The 17,114-nt window shown below is 50.9% G+C and overlaps 2 protein-coding genes and 1 long non-coding RNA gene across 18 annotated transcripts in view; 1 reads left to right on the top strand and 2 right to left on the bottom strand.

The window, feature by feature from the left end:
- The window catches only part of TAF1 (TATA-box binding protein associated factor 1), a 38,761-nt gene extending 34,306 nt beyond the window's left edge, over window positions 1-4,455 (bottom strand). For 6 of the 15 annotated variants that reach the window (XM_016426793.2, XM_016426800.2, XM_016426796.2 and 3 more), the window contains exons 1-5: window positions 3,968-4,454; window positions 3,086-3,203; window positions 2,874-2,990; window positions 1,598-1,714; window positions 193-437 (exon numbers count right to left, since the gene is read on the bottom strand). In XM_016426793.2, coding sequence (XP_016282279.2) covers window positions 193-437; window positions 1,598-1,714; window positions 2,874-2,990; window positions 3,086-3,203; window positions 3,968-4,219 — 849 coding nt within the window. In that variant the 5' untranslated portion in view covers window positions 4,220-4,454. Of the gene's footprint in view, window positions 1-192; window positions 438-1,597; window positions 1,715-2,873; window positions 2,991-3,085; window positions 3,204-3,967 lie in introns of all 15 variants that reach the window. The other 9 variants (XM_016426799.2, XM_016426798.2, XM_016426797.2 and 6 more) reach the window with 4 other exon arrangements.
- Window positions 4,456-4,523: 68 nt separating this feature from the next.
- On the top strand, window positions 4,524-5,691 carry LOC130456153 (uncharacterized). The gene is made up of 2 exons (XR_008914682.1): window positions 4,524-4,898; window positions 5,416-5,691. It is a non-coding gene; the product is annotated as an uncharacterized LOC130456153 (long non-coding RNA).
- Window positions 5,692-5,754: 63 nt separating this feature from the next.
- On the bottom strand, window positions 5,755-17,008 carry LOC100013158 (rho-related GTP-binding protein RhoG-like). Of its 2 annotated transcripts, none has more exons than XM_007507585.2 (2): window positions 16,205-17,008; window positions 5,755-8,967 (listed from the first exon to the last, which is right to left on the bottom strand). In XM_007507585.2, the coding sequence occupies exon 2, from the start codon at window positions 8,943-8,945 to the stop codon at window positions 8,370-8,372; it is 576 nt and encodes a 191-aa protein (XP_007507647.1). In that variant the 5' UTR covers window positions 8,946-8,967; window positions 16,205-17,008; the 3' UTR covers window positions 5,755-8,369. The 2 variants fall into 2 exon arrangements, with proteins under 2 accessions (XP_007507647.1, XP_056665503.1); XM_056809525.1 differs by lacking the exon at window positions 16,205-17,008 and adding an exon at window positions 15,284-15,377.
- Between the last annotated feature and the right edge of the window lie 106 nt (window positions 17,009-17,114).

Below are 17,114 nucleotides of genomic sequence, written 5' to 3'. Positions count from 1 at the left end.
AAGTCATAATGAAATGCTTGATGGCATTTTTTTTTTCACTTTTTTCCCCATTCATATCTTAGAAGGCTGAGCTATCAGAAGCAGATGCATGATCTTCTCTTCCACTGACCTATCAAGCTTGAGCTGTCCTTACTCTTCTTCCCTTTCCATCTTCCCATTACAACCTTCCTAAAACATAAAAACCCACCATACCTTGCCAGGCCGAAACTCAGGAAAAAGTTCTGTGACACTAGGTAATACTTTTGTGGAGTCACGCTGCATGATCCCAGCCAGAGGGAGAGTGAGTTTGCCCTCCTTAGCCTCAGTCTGTCTTGTTTCCTGTGGGCCCATCTCGGATTCTGAATCAGAAGAGCTACTAAATTCAACTTTCTCTGAGGCTGCAGAGGAAGAGGCAATGATGGAGGGCAGAATGATGCCATCTCCATCTTCTGATACTGCTGAAACAAAAGAAAGAAACACCCTTGTCATTTAAACCAAGGCCACCTCCAACCCCCACTTCAAACAAGGTACCACTCACTCACTGAATCCTTCACTGGCACAAATCCTGTAAACTTTCCTCAAAGCTAGGATCCCTAAGGTTGTAACAAGAGGGCAAGCCTTTATCACCACAATCCTCTCTGTAAACTCAAAGAAGTCTTAGGTAGAAGGCTGGAACATGAACAAAAGTCAAGTTCTATTAGGATACAGGAGTCAGCGCCTACATTATTTCCATTTCTAAGCACCATCTTCTAGAAAATATCCAAAAGGTTGAGTTTAACAATGAAATGCCTGGGAAATTACACCTATAAGAAAAGATTGCTAGAACTGAGGGTCACATAACCTACAAACTCAAAAGCTGGAAAAGAGAAAACCAGCAGTTCTGTACTTCCGCTAAGAACAGATAAAAAAGAACCAGGTAAAAACTGAAACTTGAAGAGTTGAAAGTAACCTCAAATTGAACCTTATCAAAGGAGGCCAGATTCTCCCAACTGGCTCAACCAAGGGAAGAGACATCAGGAAGGTGACTAAGATTTATAAAAGCTAGTCTTGCAAAGCACTTTACATATGCTAATTTGGCACTAAAAACTCAGTGAAGTATGTGCTATAATTATTTTTTAACCTTTCCCTTCGGTCTTAGAATTGATACTGTGTTCTAAGGCAAAAAAAAAAACAACAGTAAAGGCGAGGCAAAAGGGGTTAAGTGTCTTGCCCAGGGTCACATAGCTAAGTGTCTGAGGCCAGATTTAAATTCAGGCCCTCCTATCTCCTGGCTCTCGATCCACTAAGCCACCTAACTGCCCCAAGTACTTGCTATTATTATCCCCATCTTAGGGGAAGTAATATTACCACCTACATCTAGCTGAAAGGAAAAGTATATGGTACAGATGATTAAGTATCTGAGAAAGGATTCAAACGTCCACCTTCCTGCCTCCAACAACTCCACCATGAGGCCTCTCTAGCAAGATCATCTCTGAAGAGGCCCTATGCTGCTTCCCAGCCATTCAGTTTGGCTAAATAGCCCCATACCTATCTGCTCTAGGTTGGGCTTCAGACCATACTGACCTGATCGTTCCTGAAGCAATATACGAAAGAATGGTGGCTTTGAAGTGACACTTACCACATACAGCAGGATCCTGGCCATCATCCTTCCTCATAGGTCCTGGTGGGGGAGGTGGAGGGGGCATAAGCTTAGAATCAATGTCTTCACAGTCAGCATCATAGTCATCATCATCATCTGGGAAACCAAGAGACAATTCACTCAGGATGTAGTCCTTGAAGTTACGGCCTAGCCTGGAGTCTTTCCCAAATGCAGAGTTATCTCATCCCCATGGAGTATACCGGGCAGACTCCTTCAAAATACACAGGAGATTGAAGAAAAGATGGCATGTCCACCTAGCCAAACACGCACTCAAGCACATAACCTTCCTCGGGAATCTGGGGGACTCACATGGATCATGTGAAATCTTTAACCCCTTTTCCCACGATCTATTTCTGGCCTCCCCTTTCCATCACATTTCATTCCTGATTTTACCTTTCAAGCTCTGAAATGCATTTGACACACGTTACTATTCTTTCTAAGCTCTATCTCCACAACATCATGCTCTCCTGGGTCTCCCTCTTTTGAGCCACTACTTTGCTGTTTTCTGCCAGCTAACCTTCCTTCTCCTGCTCTGCAACTATGACTGTCACCTCCCAAAGTGTAGTATTCAACCCACTACTCTTCTCTCTCCCTGTTCACTCCCTTCCTCCTGGACCAGCATGTTAAGTTCCAAAGCTAGGGTTTTCAGCACTAACCAGGCCCTTCTTTCCAATTTTCTGTTTCCTAGAATCTACAGTACCTCTCAACTGAGGTGCTCCAACAACTCAACTTTAAGATGTTTGTCTTTCTCTTCCTGCCTCTCTCTCTCTCTCTCTCACACGACCCATTGAGCTTTTCTTTATCCCTTTTCAATTTCCTCATTAACATCAACACCATCCTCTTGTTCTCCCCCAGGCTTGCAAGTCTACTTGTTCAGTCAATAAACATTAAGTGCCAAGCACTTTGGAAATATTACTTTGGTCCCTGTGGGTGTTCAAGAAGCAGCTGATAAGGAAGCAGAGATTCTGACCATCATTGCTTAGCAATTACCAAATGAAAACAATGTATCTGCAACTTAGCAGCATGAAGAATGAAATACTTTCAATATGGTACCATAGTAAGTATTCCAAAACAAACAGGCGGGCTAAAGACCACTTGGAATGAAGCTGAGAAAGGAAGAAAAGCAAAGCCAGAGCACATGTAGAAGGTACAATAGCAACGACTGGGTCCAAAAGTTAGGGCTAGAGTTGGTGACCACAGCAAGAATATCCTTTGGCCCTGGAATGCAAGAAAACTGCTAGCTCCCTATGATCACCTGAGGGACAGGATGGCTGCAAGCTGCTCATAGCCTGGTGGTATCTTCGGCTTTCATCTTCTGCCACTTCAGTAATATCAGAATAGTCTACAGCATCTTCAGTGCTCTTAACCCAACCTAAAGGGGAAAAAGGGTATTTTACAGGAGAAACCGACCCAGATTCCCCCAGAGCATTCCTACTTTTTCCCATTGTCCAAAGACTCTGATTTTACCTTCTTCGTCCACCAAGACACCATCAGTTCCAGACACTTCATCCTCACTTGCAGTGATTTCAGTGATCAGATTGCCAAGACCCAAAGCCCCAAGACCTGCCAAGTGCTTCTTAGATTCCTGAAAAATGAGACAGTGCCAGAGTTGAGGACCCCTAAACTAGTTATCACTCTCACATTTAAGTTTACATTCCTACTCCAACACAAAGCACATCCATAAAGCAACAAGACACTTGGGGCCAGTTAAAGGAAACATAATCTGGCGAGAATGGAAAGCCATTTTTCCCATCTAGTCTGCATTAGTCAGGTCCTCAAGAAAAGTACTGTGACCATTTCTGGGTGTAAAATAACCGGGCAGGATTCAGAAAAGAATGACTGAGACAATCAAAGGGATTCTCCCAGAAAAGTTCAAGAAATAAGGGTGAGTGTGCTTCGAAGAAGGCCAAGGGGATGTGCCTCCCCAGCTTACAAATAAATGAGAAGGTAATACCAAGAAGTAACTCTGCACGTCTACACAAGGCAAAGAGAAAAGAATGATTCTGACAGGAGGGAGATGTCAGACAGAAGAGAACAAGCCAAGGCGTTCATGGAATCCCCGCTTCCTCAACAGCTTCAGAAAATGGAAAGAGCTCAGTTCCCGACAGACAGCTTTGAGAGCTGCACTTTGGTCGGAAGATTAGGGGCAGAAGCGAACGCTCTCCTCCCATCATAAAAATCCCGAAAGGAGAGCCAAAAGACGAGCAGGTCCCCAGCCCAGCTCAGTTCCAGCCCTCCACTTGAAAACCGAGGCCCAGAGAGGACTGCAAGAGCTCGCCCAACGAAAGGGAACCTTAGTGACGGAAGAGAGGCAGCGCTTGCTAGCCCGGCTCGCCTCGGAAACCTCACCTTGTCCAGGACACTGTCCCCCTCCAGTTGCCCAGCCTCGTTGATGTTTCCGAAGAGAAAGCCGGCTAAGGAGAAGGGACCACTGCCGCCGCCGTTGCCGTTGCCGCCGCAACCTCCTCCGCCGCCTCCGCCGCCACCGCCGCTGCCGCCGCCGCCGCAGCAGCCCCCGCCGCCGCCGCAGCTGTCCCCGTCGCCACCGCCGCCACTGCAAGCGCCGGCGGCCGAATCTTCATCGCTGTCCGAGTCCGACATGGGGCCTCAGCTCGGCTCCGACAGCAGCCGGCTCCCGCTCACACCTTGGACTGACCTACAAGGAGCACGCCGGGGTCCGGCAGCCCCTCCCTCCGGAAGTATGGATAGACTGAGGAGCGCACCGGAAAGGCTCCAGGTAGGCCGCGGAGGGCGGGGTGGGCCTTCAAGTGGCCCGCGGCGCGATTCGAGCCTCCGCTCAACCTGCCCTCTCGGCGCCAACTGATTTGACGAGCCTAGCACTTGGCCCCACCCCTTTAGACCCCGCCCCGCCTCGCGCCCGCGCAGCCGCGTAACCAGTCGTTAATCGACTGGGGGGGAGGGGTCGCGCGCGGGGAGTAGGTGGGCACTGGGTCACGTGGGGGATCGTGCCGTCACGTGGCCTCCGTGCAGCTCACTCCGACCGAGCGGTTGCAGCCGACCTAAGCGCTTCCACGTGCCTCTGTTTATAAGGTGGTGGTACGACCGGCGGCGCGCGGAAGAAAACTGAAGAAGGGCGGCTCCAAGCACTGCGGACCAGCTCTCTGCCCTCGCCCTGCAGCCCATGCCGGGGCAAGGATCCTCCCCCTGAGCCAGATAGCGATGGCTACATTTGTATCTAGAGGCCAGGGCTCATCCGCTCGTGCCGCAGGTTCCTTCACCTCCCGATGCCCCTGGCCAAGCGCCCGGGCAGTCTGCCCTGGTAAAGTACTCAGAGCCGCCCGGCGGGCGGGCGGACAGGCAGGCAGGCAGGCAGGCGGCCGCCCTGGCATAGAAGCCCGAGGGCAGCGACCGAGTAGAGGAGTGAAGAAAGTGCATAGGGCTGGATCCATGGAATTCAGGGACCTGGCCGAGGGCGTGGGAAGGGGTCACAGATTTGGGGGCAGGGAAGATCTGGCGCCTATGGCTGGACACGAGTAAAATGGTGGTAGCTGTAACTGTATCGCCTGCCTCACGGGATTGTTAGGGGGCTCAGCTGGAATATATGCTTTTGTAGACCGTAAAGGCCATACATGTGTATCAGTAATTGTTAGCACTCACCCTGCCCTGGGTTCCTTTTTTAGCTCACACATGGAATAAACTCAGCAAGGCCAGGGAATTGTTTCCTGACATGGACTCCAATACTGAATCCAACCAAAGGAAATCATTTGGGTAAACTGAGGAGCTCCTCCCACCAGTTACAGATACTAAAGCATCTGCCTTTTTTCCATTCCCTGCAGAGGTACCTGGACTCCAGAAGAGATCAGGGGGTAAAGTGAATTTTGATCCCTGTGGCTAAGATTGCCTGCTGGACCCGAAATTGAAGGAGGTGTTCCTTTAAGGAAGGAGATGAAACAGACACTGGGCTTGATGGAAGTCATTTGGCTGCTGTGGGAAGGAAAAGGGATGGAAGGGTTAGGACCGTGGGAATGTACAACCTTTGGATTATACTTGTGGGGCATTCATCTAGTGTTTGAAATTGGGGAGCAACTCTATATATATATCGGGGAAAGAAATCTTTGCAATGGGAATCCTTTGACTCCGGGACAATAACAATACAGAGGCCTGGGAAAATCAGCAAAGCTTTACTGCTGTTTAATTATGAATAATTTAAAAGTGACTCTAGCATATTAGTCTTCATACAAAATCCATTTCAGTATTAAAATCAAGTTGCCAGTGTATGTTACAGTACCACAGCCCATCAGCCTGGGGCACAGGTGATTCCTGCTCCACCACAGATGGGGTAAATCCATTTTTATGGGAAACCAAAGTTTGCCCAATTAATACCCAGATTTGAAGTGTGTGAGGAAGTGGGGAAAGGCACCACAGGATTAAAATCCACACAAGAGAATTGCAGTGGCAAGTTTTAGGACACTGTTCATATCAAGTATACAAAAAAAAAAAAAACATGCCTGGCCAACACCCAGGCTCATAGCCTCTACTGAACAAATCAGAGCCGATCCTTTGGCCTCACTGGCAATCCAGCATTTGCTAATGCAGAAAAGCCGGGTAACCTCCCATACCAGATAGCTGCATATACTGGGGGAAATGAACAGTCACACTCCTTAGTTTGAGGGGATGCCCTTCAACTGGAGAAAGGCCTAGGAAGACTTCATATGAACTGATGAAGAGTAAAGTGAGCAGAACCAGATCAATCTACATAGCAACCACAATACTGTAAAGATAATCAATTGAGAGAGACTTCTGAACTCTGTGACCAACACGGTAACCCACCACAATTCCGGGCACTCATAATGAAACATGCTGCCCACCACCAGATTGAAAACTGGTAGCCTCAGGAGTACATTGTCTTCTCCTTTTCTGTCTGGTTTGGTTGTTGCTGTCATTGTTTTGGTGGGGGTGGGAGAGTACATGACAAATGTGGAATTGGGTTTTGTGTGACTTTTGCTTTTCAGTCATTTGGGTTTTCTTGGCGAACATCGGAGCAGTTGGTACTGCACACCCACAAGTGGCTGACTCTTTAGGACCACACACTTCTTCAGAACCTCATTGTATCAGGCCCTTCTTTTCCAAAGTGTTAATGCTACACCCCTCCCCCACCCTCCCCCACCCCCAGAGAGACATGCATGGGTTTGAAAGAGCTAGAAGCCAATACGCTAGTAGATGGCAGAATCTTTTTTTTCTGGACCCTTCTTTCACAAGTTCAGTCCATTGGTGTCAGGATATGAAGAAGCACCAATAAGCACTGCCTGCCATTGAGAATGAAGTGACCAGGAAGCATGATATGTTTAATCTCATAAATAAAGAATTGATCAATGAGATTAGGGTGAAGAGGAAGGGGAGGGAGGAAGGGAGGAAGGAAGGAAGGAAGGAAGGAAGGAAGGAAGGAAGGAAGGAAGGAAGGAAGGAAGGAAGGAAGGAAGGAAGGAAGGAAGGAAGGAGCGAGCGAATTCCCTACACCAGGCCCTCACATTTGTTTCTAACCTGGGTTCCTAGATCTCTAGAAGGCTCACTGTAAGTAGGCCCAGACCCAAATCCACCACTTAGGAGGAATGCTGGGATCACAAAAGGCACTTATCACAAAAGGCACATTCTCTTCAGTGAATTCCACTTCCCAGATTCCCCAGTTTCAATATATTCGTTTTTTAAAGGGGTGTATAGGAAGGTCAGCACCACATCTGGCTGTCCCTCCCAAATCAGAGCCCAGAATAAAAAATAAGAGTTTTCTTTTTCCTTCTAGGGAATCACAAAATCCTTAAGTGGGGCCACAAGCCTCAGAGGGTAGGGATGGAGGCAGAAAACATGTCCCCATCAAGGAGTCTCAAAGTTCAGCCCAAAATCCCTTTAATGTAAGTGGTAAAAAGCTAAGCATATTCTTTGATGCTGTTTCCCTTTCTTTCATTCTCCTATTCAGGGTAGAAAAGGGTAGTAAAATGCTAGGGCTTCTCCTGTGGACACCACTAGGCCTGCAGTGCCACCAGAACCAATCCCCAAAGCACCATTGCCTCCATCAACAAAGAAGCATTTACTCTATCTATGCCAAGTTCCAGGGATACAAAGCCAAAGCAGAAAAGCCTGAAGCCCAGAGAGAGAGAAATAGGGCTTGGTAAGAAACCAGCCTCCTGGCCTAGTTGAGGACTTGCCTCAAACAAAGAGGCCACTAGCTCATTCTGCTCCATTAGCCTCATTCTAGCCTCCCCTATTTCTTATGGACCTTTCCCATGAAAATGTCTAGTTTCATGGGAGAGAGGTGGGAAGAGCATGGACAGTAGGGGAGGTACAGCATTAAACATGAGGAACATCTGGGAAACAGAAATGAAAACATTTTCAAAAATGAGTACATCAAAAAACAAGAACAAAACTTATGGAACCATTTGGAAACTGCATGCAATCACAAATCACGCCTGTCTTTCCCCCCCCCCACAAAAACCAATGCTTAGCACCAAGGAGCAGCAGCAGCAGCTGCGGCAGTGGCAGAGACAGTGACACCACATGGACAATCCTGCCAAGCTGTGGCCAGCCCCCCCCCCCCAATCTGGATGGAAGAAAAGAGTCTCCTTCCCCCTCTCCCAATTCCCAAGTCCCCTTCCAAATCAGGCCCAGTCCCAAGGCAAGGTGGCAGCCCCCATCTGGACTCAAGTACCCCCCAGGACTGGCCAATATGCTAAAGTGGAAGGTTTCCTGGCTGGGTTGGCCACTGAGCATGGTGCCTAGGCATTGTCCCTGCTGGGAACTATAAGAGGGTGCATTTCTTGGTGTTCTTCTTGGTGACTGGGTACAGCACAGCTCTCACTGCCTCTGCAAATACCTCAGCAACTCCATCTTGCATCAGGGCTGAGCACTCTAGATACTTCACAGCCCCTACCTGCTTGGCCAGGGAGGTCCCTTGCTGAGGAGTGGTAGGTGTTAGGCTCTGCTCCTTCAGCCTCTTCAATGTTGCCAGGTCATTCCGAAGGTCCTTTTTGGTGCCCACAAGCAGGATAGGAACATTGGGGCAGTGGTGGGAGACCTCTGGATGCCATTTGTGCCGCACATTGGCATAGGATGAGGGGCTGCCAATGGAGAAGCAGATGACAAAAACATTGGTCTGGGGGTAGGACAGGGTCCGGAGGCGGTCATACTCCTCTTGGCCAGCTGTGTCCCACAGATTCAGGCTGACCGTGCGGCCATCCACAGACATCTGGGCGCTATAGTTGTCAAAGACTGTAGGGATATACTCCTCAGGGAAGGCGTTGGTCGTATAGCTAATGAGAAGGCAGGTCTTCCCAACAGCTCCGTCCCCCACTACCACACATTTGATTGTCTGCATTCTGCCTCCTGCCTCCAAGGTCCTAGGCACAAGGAAAAGGAAACAACAATTCAGCTGGGGTTTCTTCTTCCAATATACTCGACATCATGGAAGCCGGGCGGGCAGGCAGGCTCAGAGCAGAACACCACAGAATGGGGACTGTCACCACATGACCCTGGGCAAATCACTTCAGAGCCCTTTTTCAAAAATTCTCCACGGATCATCTTAGCACTAAATCCTATGACCCTCCTCAGTTCCCTCAGGATGAAATGGAAGAAAGGAGATTGAAGGCTCAACAGAAGTAAAATGGGCTGAAATGTCCCACAAACCCTGCCAAGCAGCTGTTTGCTTAATGATCTCTAGCCACCCTGGCACTATGCAGCCTTGTTCCCTGGCAATGGAGTCAGTCTGAGCAAAAGGAGACCCAGTCGGCACTGCCCACACAGGAAGAGCCTACATCCCTGAACCCAACAGACTCCCCCAACTAGCAGCCCAATGGTCCCGGCAAGTCACTGTCCCCGGTGCCAGCTACTATGGGACAGCCAGCCAGCCAACTCCTGAATGGAGCAAGCGGTTCCTTCTCTTTCCAGCCTTAGGGAGAGCCCTCAGAAACCAAGGCACATCCTACTACTCTAAGTCTCTGGGAGCAGCCAGAAAGCAGATCCCCCCCCCCAAGGCCAAATCTCTGGCTTTACCCCTTTATTTCGCAGGCCTCCCTCCACACATTCCCCTCAGCTGGAGGTTCAAGCACTCTCCTCCCACTGGCCCCAGACTCAAGCCCACTTAGTTAGCAAAAGCAGAGTCTGAGGCAGAGAGAGCGCCAAAGAACCAGGCCTAGCAAGTCGCTGGACCCCAGTGCTTAGCCCTTACTGCTCCTCTGCCTTGGAGCCAATATTTGACACTGCGGCGGGAGTGAGAATTAGTGTCTTATTCTCAGTGGCCCTGTAGAGGCATTTTACATCCTTAGCTTAATTAGCTGCAGCTGCCCTTCCCCTTCCCAGGCTTTCACACAGGCCTTTACAAATGGTGGAGGGGATTGTGTTGGTTTCCTATCAATTGGGGGGTTCACTTGCGGCTTCGGGTCTCTGACCTAAGGGCAATGCCCCCCCATCCTTCACTCCGTCTGCAACTCAGCCTAGCCTCTCTGATCACTTGAGTGATTGAAGGGGGCGGGCGCATTTTGCCACATCGAGATCCCCCCAAATTCCCACTCCAGACAAGACCAAAAGCAGCACAGGCCTAGGTGGGGAGGATGCAAACCCAAAACAGCTCCTGCCTTTCAGAAGCTTACATTCTATACTACTATTCATTCTATATATACCATATATAGCTACATATCTACATATACCACATTCTATACCAGAGTAGACTGGGAGGAGAGGGCACCTGGAGAGGCCTCCCACTCTAGAACGAAAGGAAATTGCTGGGGGTTTCCCTATAAGCTTTTGGGGAAGGGAGGGAGGTCTACTTTCAACACTGACGGATGGATGCATTCAAAATAAAACCTGGATTTCTAGTGTATAAAGAATGTTGTTTCCAAAGACCAATTCTAATGGAGGAGCATGGCCTTCCCTCCCTGCCCTGCCCTGCCCCCTCCCCATCCTTTGGTGGGCTTTTTTCAAAAGTGTGAGGGCACAGGGCTGGAATGAAGAAGACTCAGTCAGACAACGGACTCCTGGAGAGATGAGGGAGATGGCTGTGCCCAGGACAAGGCCAAGTGGTGCCAAGCGCTGGTCTGGACATGGCAATATCTCTACCTCCTCCTCACCATTCAGCCCTTGCATTCTTTCTGTGTACTTCGACACCACTGCTATGACGGAGACCAGAAAGCTGCTCCTCCCAGCAAAGGGAGGCACCTTTGTCCAAGAAGATATTGAGAGACCAAAGCCCAGCAGCTATGCTCTTCCAGAACTTTGCCCAGCATCCCTGAGGTCCAATTCCAGGAGCTTCTATCCAACTCTCAATCACTGAGGTGCAATAGTTCAGGGGTTCAAAGGCAAGAGATAACCTTGAGAGGAAAACTGCCTGGGGCAGCTACATGGCACCACCTGCAGTCAAGAAGCCCTAAATTCAAATCCAACCTCAAAAATCTCTGGCCAGATGACCCCAAGCAAGTCAACTAACTTCTCAGTCACCTTATCTGAAACAGGGGCATAACAATAGCACCTGCCTCTCCCAGGGTATTGTAAGGATCAAATGAATTCAGTTGTAAAAGTGTTTTGCCAACCTGTAAGCAATATATAAACACTAGCTATTAGTAGTAGTGTTAATACATGAAGGCCAGGCCTGCCTTGCAAACTGTATCCATTCAGAGAAAAACATTTCTGTATTTTCTAAACATGCTCTTCAATATTTTTCAAGCAGTTTTTTGAAGGTCTTCGGCTCCCACTCTATGTAATAAGGGGGTCTGGGTGGAACGAAAGCAATCATCTCACCCATTTCATCTCAGAGAACCCTCTAGCCCTGAGACCTCTTTACAGAAGCAATCAAAGGCATATTCAATTCCTCCACCACAGTTATCCATTTGGAAAGACCCAAGACCCTTGGATGAAGGCAGTATCTTGGGAATGGGGAGGGGGAGACTCCACCACACCTGTGTGTTCCATCGAGGCAGAAAAAGCAAGTCAGGAAAGAGCTGCCCCAGTCAAGCTCCTAAGAACAGAAGAGCTGATAAGAAAGGGGCCCAGAAATCGAGGGACTTTGAGGGAAAAGGGGAGCCCCAAGAGCTGAGGCCTGAGCTGCAGTGGAAAAGGGAGAGACTGAGGCAGGCCATCAGGACACCTCAGAATGGAAGAGGCCGGGCAGAGCAAGTCAAGCCACCCCACCACGTACTTTAGAGAGGCTCTAGAGAAACTGGATGAAAAGGTTAGCTCCTTCCCTACCTTCCTCTCCCAGCACCTGGCTATTAACAAACCCCATAATGGATTCTGCTTCCTTCTTGGTCCAAACAGTTTTCAGTCATTTGAATTGCTGCCTCTGGAGGGAGGGACTAAACAGAAATAGATGTAAATTAAGAAGGCGGGCTCAACCCTGGCCATAATGTTAGGAATTTTTCTAGCTAGGGGCTCAGAGGAATTGTGATTGTACTCCTAACTTTTCATTTCCTATAAAATCCCAAACATTTCAGAGGAAGAGACCAAGCACACTTATATTGCCTCAAGGTCAAAAAAAAAAAGGCTAACTTGTCACAGTCCATGGCTGATTATGATCTCCGGAGGCAAAAGGGGCTAGGCATAAATGATATGAAAAGGGCCTGGCCTCCCTGTAACCTCCACAGGGACACCCACACCCACCAGGATTATACTGACAATCCCCTCCATTCTCTCACTCCTCATTAACAATTTAACTCCTAGGACCGGAAGAGTCATAGGCTTAAAACTAAAAGGGGCCTCTTCATTTTACAGGGAAGGAAACTGAGGCAACCCAGAGAAGTTATAATAGAGAGGCAAAACAGAAATCTGAACCTATGGTTGAAAGGCCACCTCAAAGCATAACCAAAGCAGGGATATCTTCAATCTTGCCAACTTCAAAGGAAAAATTTCAACCCAGCTCTTCATATTGTAACCATAAATGTATCAAGAATCAAAACAACTTGTCAACAGGGAAATCTACGGAAGGAACCTCCTATTCTAAGCCCAACTGTCCTGGGAAGTCAGCCAGGAGGAAGGAAAAGCCCAAGTGTGACCAGGGGAGTAAAGAAATGGAGGTACAGAGCAGCTGGATAACACAGTGAATAGAGTACCAGGCCTGAAGTCAAGAGAACCTGAGTTCAAATCTGACCTCAGAAACTTCCGAGCTGGGTGATCCTGGGCAATCACTTGACCACAATTGCCTAGCCCTTGCTAGTGGGTCTTAGAATTGATACTAAGACAGAAGATAAGGGTTTAAAGGGAGAAAAGTTGACATGCCCACAGGCAAGGCAAGCAGTATTCAGTGGCTGGTCCAACAACCCCTAGTCTCCATGGATGGACCTCCTTTCCTCTCCACCTCTTCTAAACCTCCTTCAGTCTGGCTTCCAATCTCAATTATTCTACTGGAGCTGTTCTCAGCAAAATCAACAAGTGTGCCATGTCTCATTCTTGGAGGACCCTCACCTCCTGGATGCTCTCTCCTGTCAAGGTCTTTGTGAAGGTTCTCCTCCCCACCTCAGTTTCCTTTGCTGGATCTGCCCCATCTAGAGGACTTTGCTTAGTGATCTCATCAGATCTCCCACCCTGACATTCAACATGTTGTTGGGTCCCATTGACTCTTCCTTTACAGCATTCAGCCTAAATGGCTCCAATCTCTCCTCTGCCACTGTTTCTGCACTGGCACAGGCCTTTGGCACCTGACACCTGGACTGTAGCAAGTGCCCCAAGTCTCTGTCCCTACTCCAGGCCATCCTCCATTTCTCCACCAAAGAAATTTCCTTAAAGCGCAAGTCTGATCACTCAATAAACTCCAGTGGATCTCTCTGGCTTTTTCACAACCACTCTTGGATCTAGAGACATTGGCCTCCTGGAAGTTCCTCAAACAAGACCTTCCATCTCCTGACTTCAGGCATTTTCTCTGGCTGTCCCCACGCCTGGGAAGTTCTCATTCCTTGGTCTCCCAGCTTATCTGGCTGCCTTTGAGACTGAGTTCAAATTGTACCTTCTGCCCAAAGCCTTTTTGGACCCCCTTCTTGCTAGTGCCTGCCCTCTGAGATGCTCTCCCACTTATTTGTCCTGCCTGGAGCCTGCTTGTACAGACTTGCTGGTATGGCATTCCTGCCCCTTCTCACTTGACCATGAGCACTGGAAGGCAGAGACTTTCCTTGGCCTTCCTTTGTATCACCAGTGCTCACCTATTAGCAGAAAAGGCCTAGCATATGCCAGGGGGTTAATCAAGCGACCTGATATGGCTTGTGGGATGAGTTCCTTTATGGAAAATCTCAGGGGACTGGGAGCCTTTCCACCAAGCCCATTCCGGTAAACAAATGTTTATTCAGCACCTCCAGCGAGCAAGGCTGGGTGCTGGGACCTCGAGAAGTGGCCATTGTCCAGTGGGATTCAGAAAGTAAATATCAGATAAGCAAACCAGCCCCTTGGAAGAAAGCAGGAGGGAATCAAAGAGCATTTGAGGGAAAGTACCCCAATGGGGGGTGGGAGCCCTCAAGAATGCTTCGCACAGGAAACCACTAAGATCTGGAGGACCATCAGTGAGGAGGGCATGCATTCCAGGAGCCTGTACACATGACATGTATGGCTGTGGGAGATTGCACTGTATGCCAAATTCAAAACAACAGCAAATAAACCCATGAGGCTAGAATGTAGGGTCAGGATGGGTAAGACCTAAGTGGTGAAAGCATTAAATGCCAAGCAAGAGGGAGCCCCTGAAACTTCTTGAGCAGGGGCTTGCCATGGCCAAACCTAAGCAAAAGTGAAAACTGGATTGGGGGGGGGGGGGGGGCGGGGAGTCCACTGGAAAGGCCCTGGCTCTTGCTTTAGCTCCAGCACAGCAGGGAAAGGTAACAACCAAGTCTGGGTGTTTCTATCTCCATAACATCCGGCCCCTGCTATCTGCTCCCATGGCCACCACTTTCCTCCTGAGGCCCTCCCTTCCCTCTTTCCAGGGGCTACTGCAGTGGCCTAGAACTGCCTCCAGTCTCTCCCTGCAAATCAGCTTCCTAAAACACAGCTGTCTCCTGCTAGAGAAGCTGCAGGGGCTCCCTCTGGCCTCTAAGATAAGAAGCAAACTCCTTGGTTTGGCACTTCAAGTCTTGTGACAGTGTGGGAGGTTCAAGTTATCTTTCCAGACAGATGGGCCCATTTGCTGGTCTCCACTGGCCCCGCCCTCATGCCTGGAATGGTCTCCCTCCCCACCACCCTCTAGCTCCCCAGGAGGGTCGGCCAGTGGCCTCCACCAGCCCTTGCTCCCTAGTGATTGCAAAGCCCCTTATTCCTGGCCCTGGGAAGCAGCAGCCCTTGCAGGCCATCACTTGGCCCTCCTTGGCTCCCATTAGTCTCCCCAAGAGCGAAAAGTCCCCAGGCCATCTCTCCTCCCTCCCAAGGCCAAAGATCAGGCCTCAGAGCCACCGTTTTCGTAAAAAGGGATCCAGAAGCTCCAGCAGCTCCGCCCCCGCCAGGCACAACTACACCGCACCCCCACCCCGAGAAACGACTGTCAAGTCAGCTGGGCCCAGGCTTTGGCCTTCAAGCCGACGGCGCCAAGGAGGGGAACGGAAGGGGAGAAAGGCGGCGGCGAAGAGCCGTGGCCCGACCCGTCGCGTCCCACCCTCCAGCGCAGACCAGGCTGGCCCCCTACGTGCGGGGCTGCGCGTCCTCCCGCTCCCGTAACCGCCTCGCGGCCGGGGCCCGGCCTCCCCCACGGCCTCTCACCGTGGCCCGTGGCCCGCGGCCCGCCGGCCACCGCCTGACTCCTCGCGGCCACTTCCCAGGCTCAGCCGCGCCCCCCCCCCCCCCCCCCCCCCGGTAGTACATCCGGGAACTCCCAGAGGCTCCGCCCTGTAGCCTGTAGCCGCGGCCCCGTGACCTCCTGGGAAAGCTCGCGGGGAGTCGGGGGCGCACCCCGTCCCGCCCCGCCAGCCCCACCCACCCTGCCTCTAGCTTCCGGGGGCGCTCCGGCTCCCGGCACCTTAGGCAGTAGGCTGCCCAGGCCCCTTTGTGGGCAGAGATCGCTTGCTCCCCCTCCCATCTCCTTGGGGCCCGCGCGAGCCCCTCCCCTAAGGATAAAAGGTCTTGGACGAGGCGCCAGCCACAAGCGAGCCTGTCGTTAGAGACCGGCCGGCCGGCACGGCAGAGCCCCCACTCCCTGGCCCCACCCTAAAGCTGTCCCTAGTCTGAACCCAGCAACCCCTAAGCTTTTTCTAGGGCTCCAGCCAGCCAGGCCTCCTAGCCCCATCATGGCTCTTTTCTGGACATGCTACAACTCTCCTTCCAGTTCGAGTCCTTAAGTTGGCCAGCTCCAGCACCCACAAGATCCTGGAGGGGGGCGGGGGGAGGAGTGGCTAGCTAGCCAGAGCGGAAGAAATCTGACCAGCTTCAGGAAAATTCATGGGAAAGGACTTCGGCCCTAGTCTGCCCGCCTACTCCCCGGTTATCTCTGAAGCTCAATGGCCAGAGTGAGTGCTGCAGGCTTGAAAGCCGGCTTCCTTCCCGGCCCAGGAAGCACCATGGCAAGTTGAGCCATGTCTCCCCTCAAGCCCGCCTGTTCTCAGTCAGGTCCACAGGATGGGGCCTTGCAGCAACTTCCCATGAGTAATCCCTAGCTAGCTAGCATTGGGAAGCCCAGAAACTCACCCTTCTGTGGTTTGGCCAGCCAGTGGGAGCCTCTGGGCTAAGGGCACTTGGGGAGACTTGGAGGAGGAGGGGCTGCCAGATCCCTCGTCCGAGGGCCACTGTAAAACCCAAGACAGACCAACCCCCCACCTACCCACCCAGCCCCTCCTCCTGACGGGCAGGGAAGCTGTCCCTTAATCTGCGCGGCTGCTCACTGGGGGCACTTTGAAAACTTTTCGAGAGCCCATTCCGCTCAGCATTGTTGGACGACTGCAGGCACCGGGACTTTTCTCCAAACGGAGCTCGCTTTTCTAAGGTCAAAGGCCCAGCTAGCTAAAGTCATCCTAGTCTGAAAAGAATTGACCCGACCTTATCCTGCACATTCATCCAATCCCAGCCAGCTCCCAAGCACCGCCCCTCCCCTGCGTAGAAATGGAAACCGGAAGTCTGTGCTTAATGACGCCAGCCGGGCTTGGCCTCCTGGGAGAGATCCGGCCTTCGTTTCCGCATCAGAATCCCATAGTTGGGCCACCCCACCCACGGGGAACTGAAGGCAGGCCCAGACTGGGGAGTGGGGGGGTGAAGTTCGAGGGCAGGTAGGGAAGGAAACACCCTAGGCTGAAGGGCCCTGGGATCGCCCAATGGGGCCACGTCATGGAGGATTTCCGGACCAGGAAAGGGACCCATTTGCAACATATTAGGCTAAAGGGGGTCCTCCTTGTGCAAGCTTTTACTAAAAAAGCCCAAGGCAACCCTGGCAGTCGTCCACCAGCTCCCCAGTTCACTCAAACCGCTTTCCAATGGACTGTTGCCACCAGATCCCAGCTTCCCATCTTATACTGGTAAAGCTGCAGGTCTCAGGCTGGCCAATCCCTTTGGCATGAACTCAGAAATGAGTGATGGGGAGGAGGGGGGCAAAGTGGGTGGAGAG

Source organism: Monodelphis domestica, chromosome X (genome assembly GCF_027887165.1).
Source record: "Monodelphis domestica isolate mMonDom1 chromosome X, mMonDom1.pri, whole genome shotgun sequence".
NCBI lineage: Eukaryota > Metazoa > Chordata > Mammalia > Didelphimorphia > Didelphidae > Monodelphis > Monodelphis domestica.
Note: the sequence above shows the minus strand (reverse complement) of the source record. Positions and strands in the feature narration are given on the sequence as shown.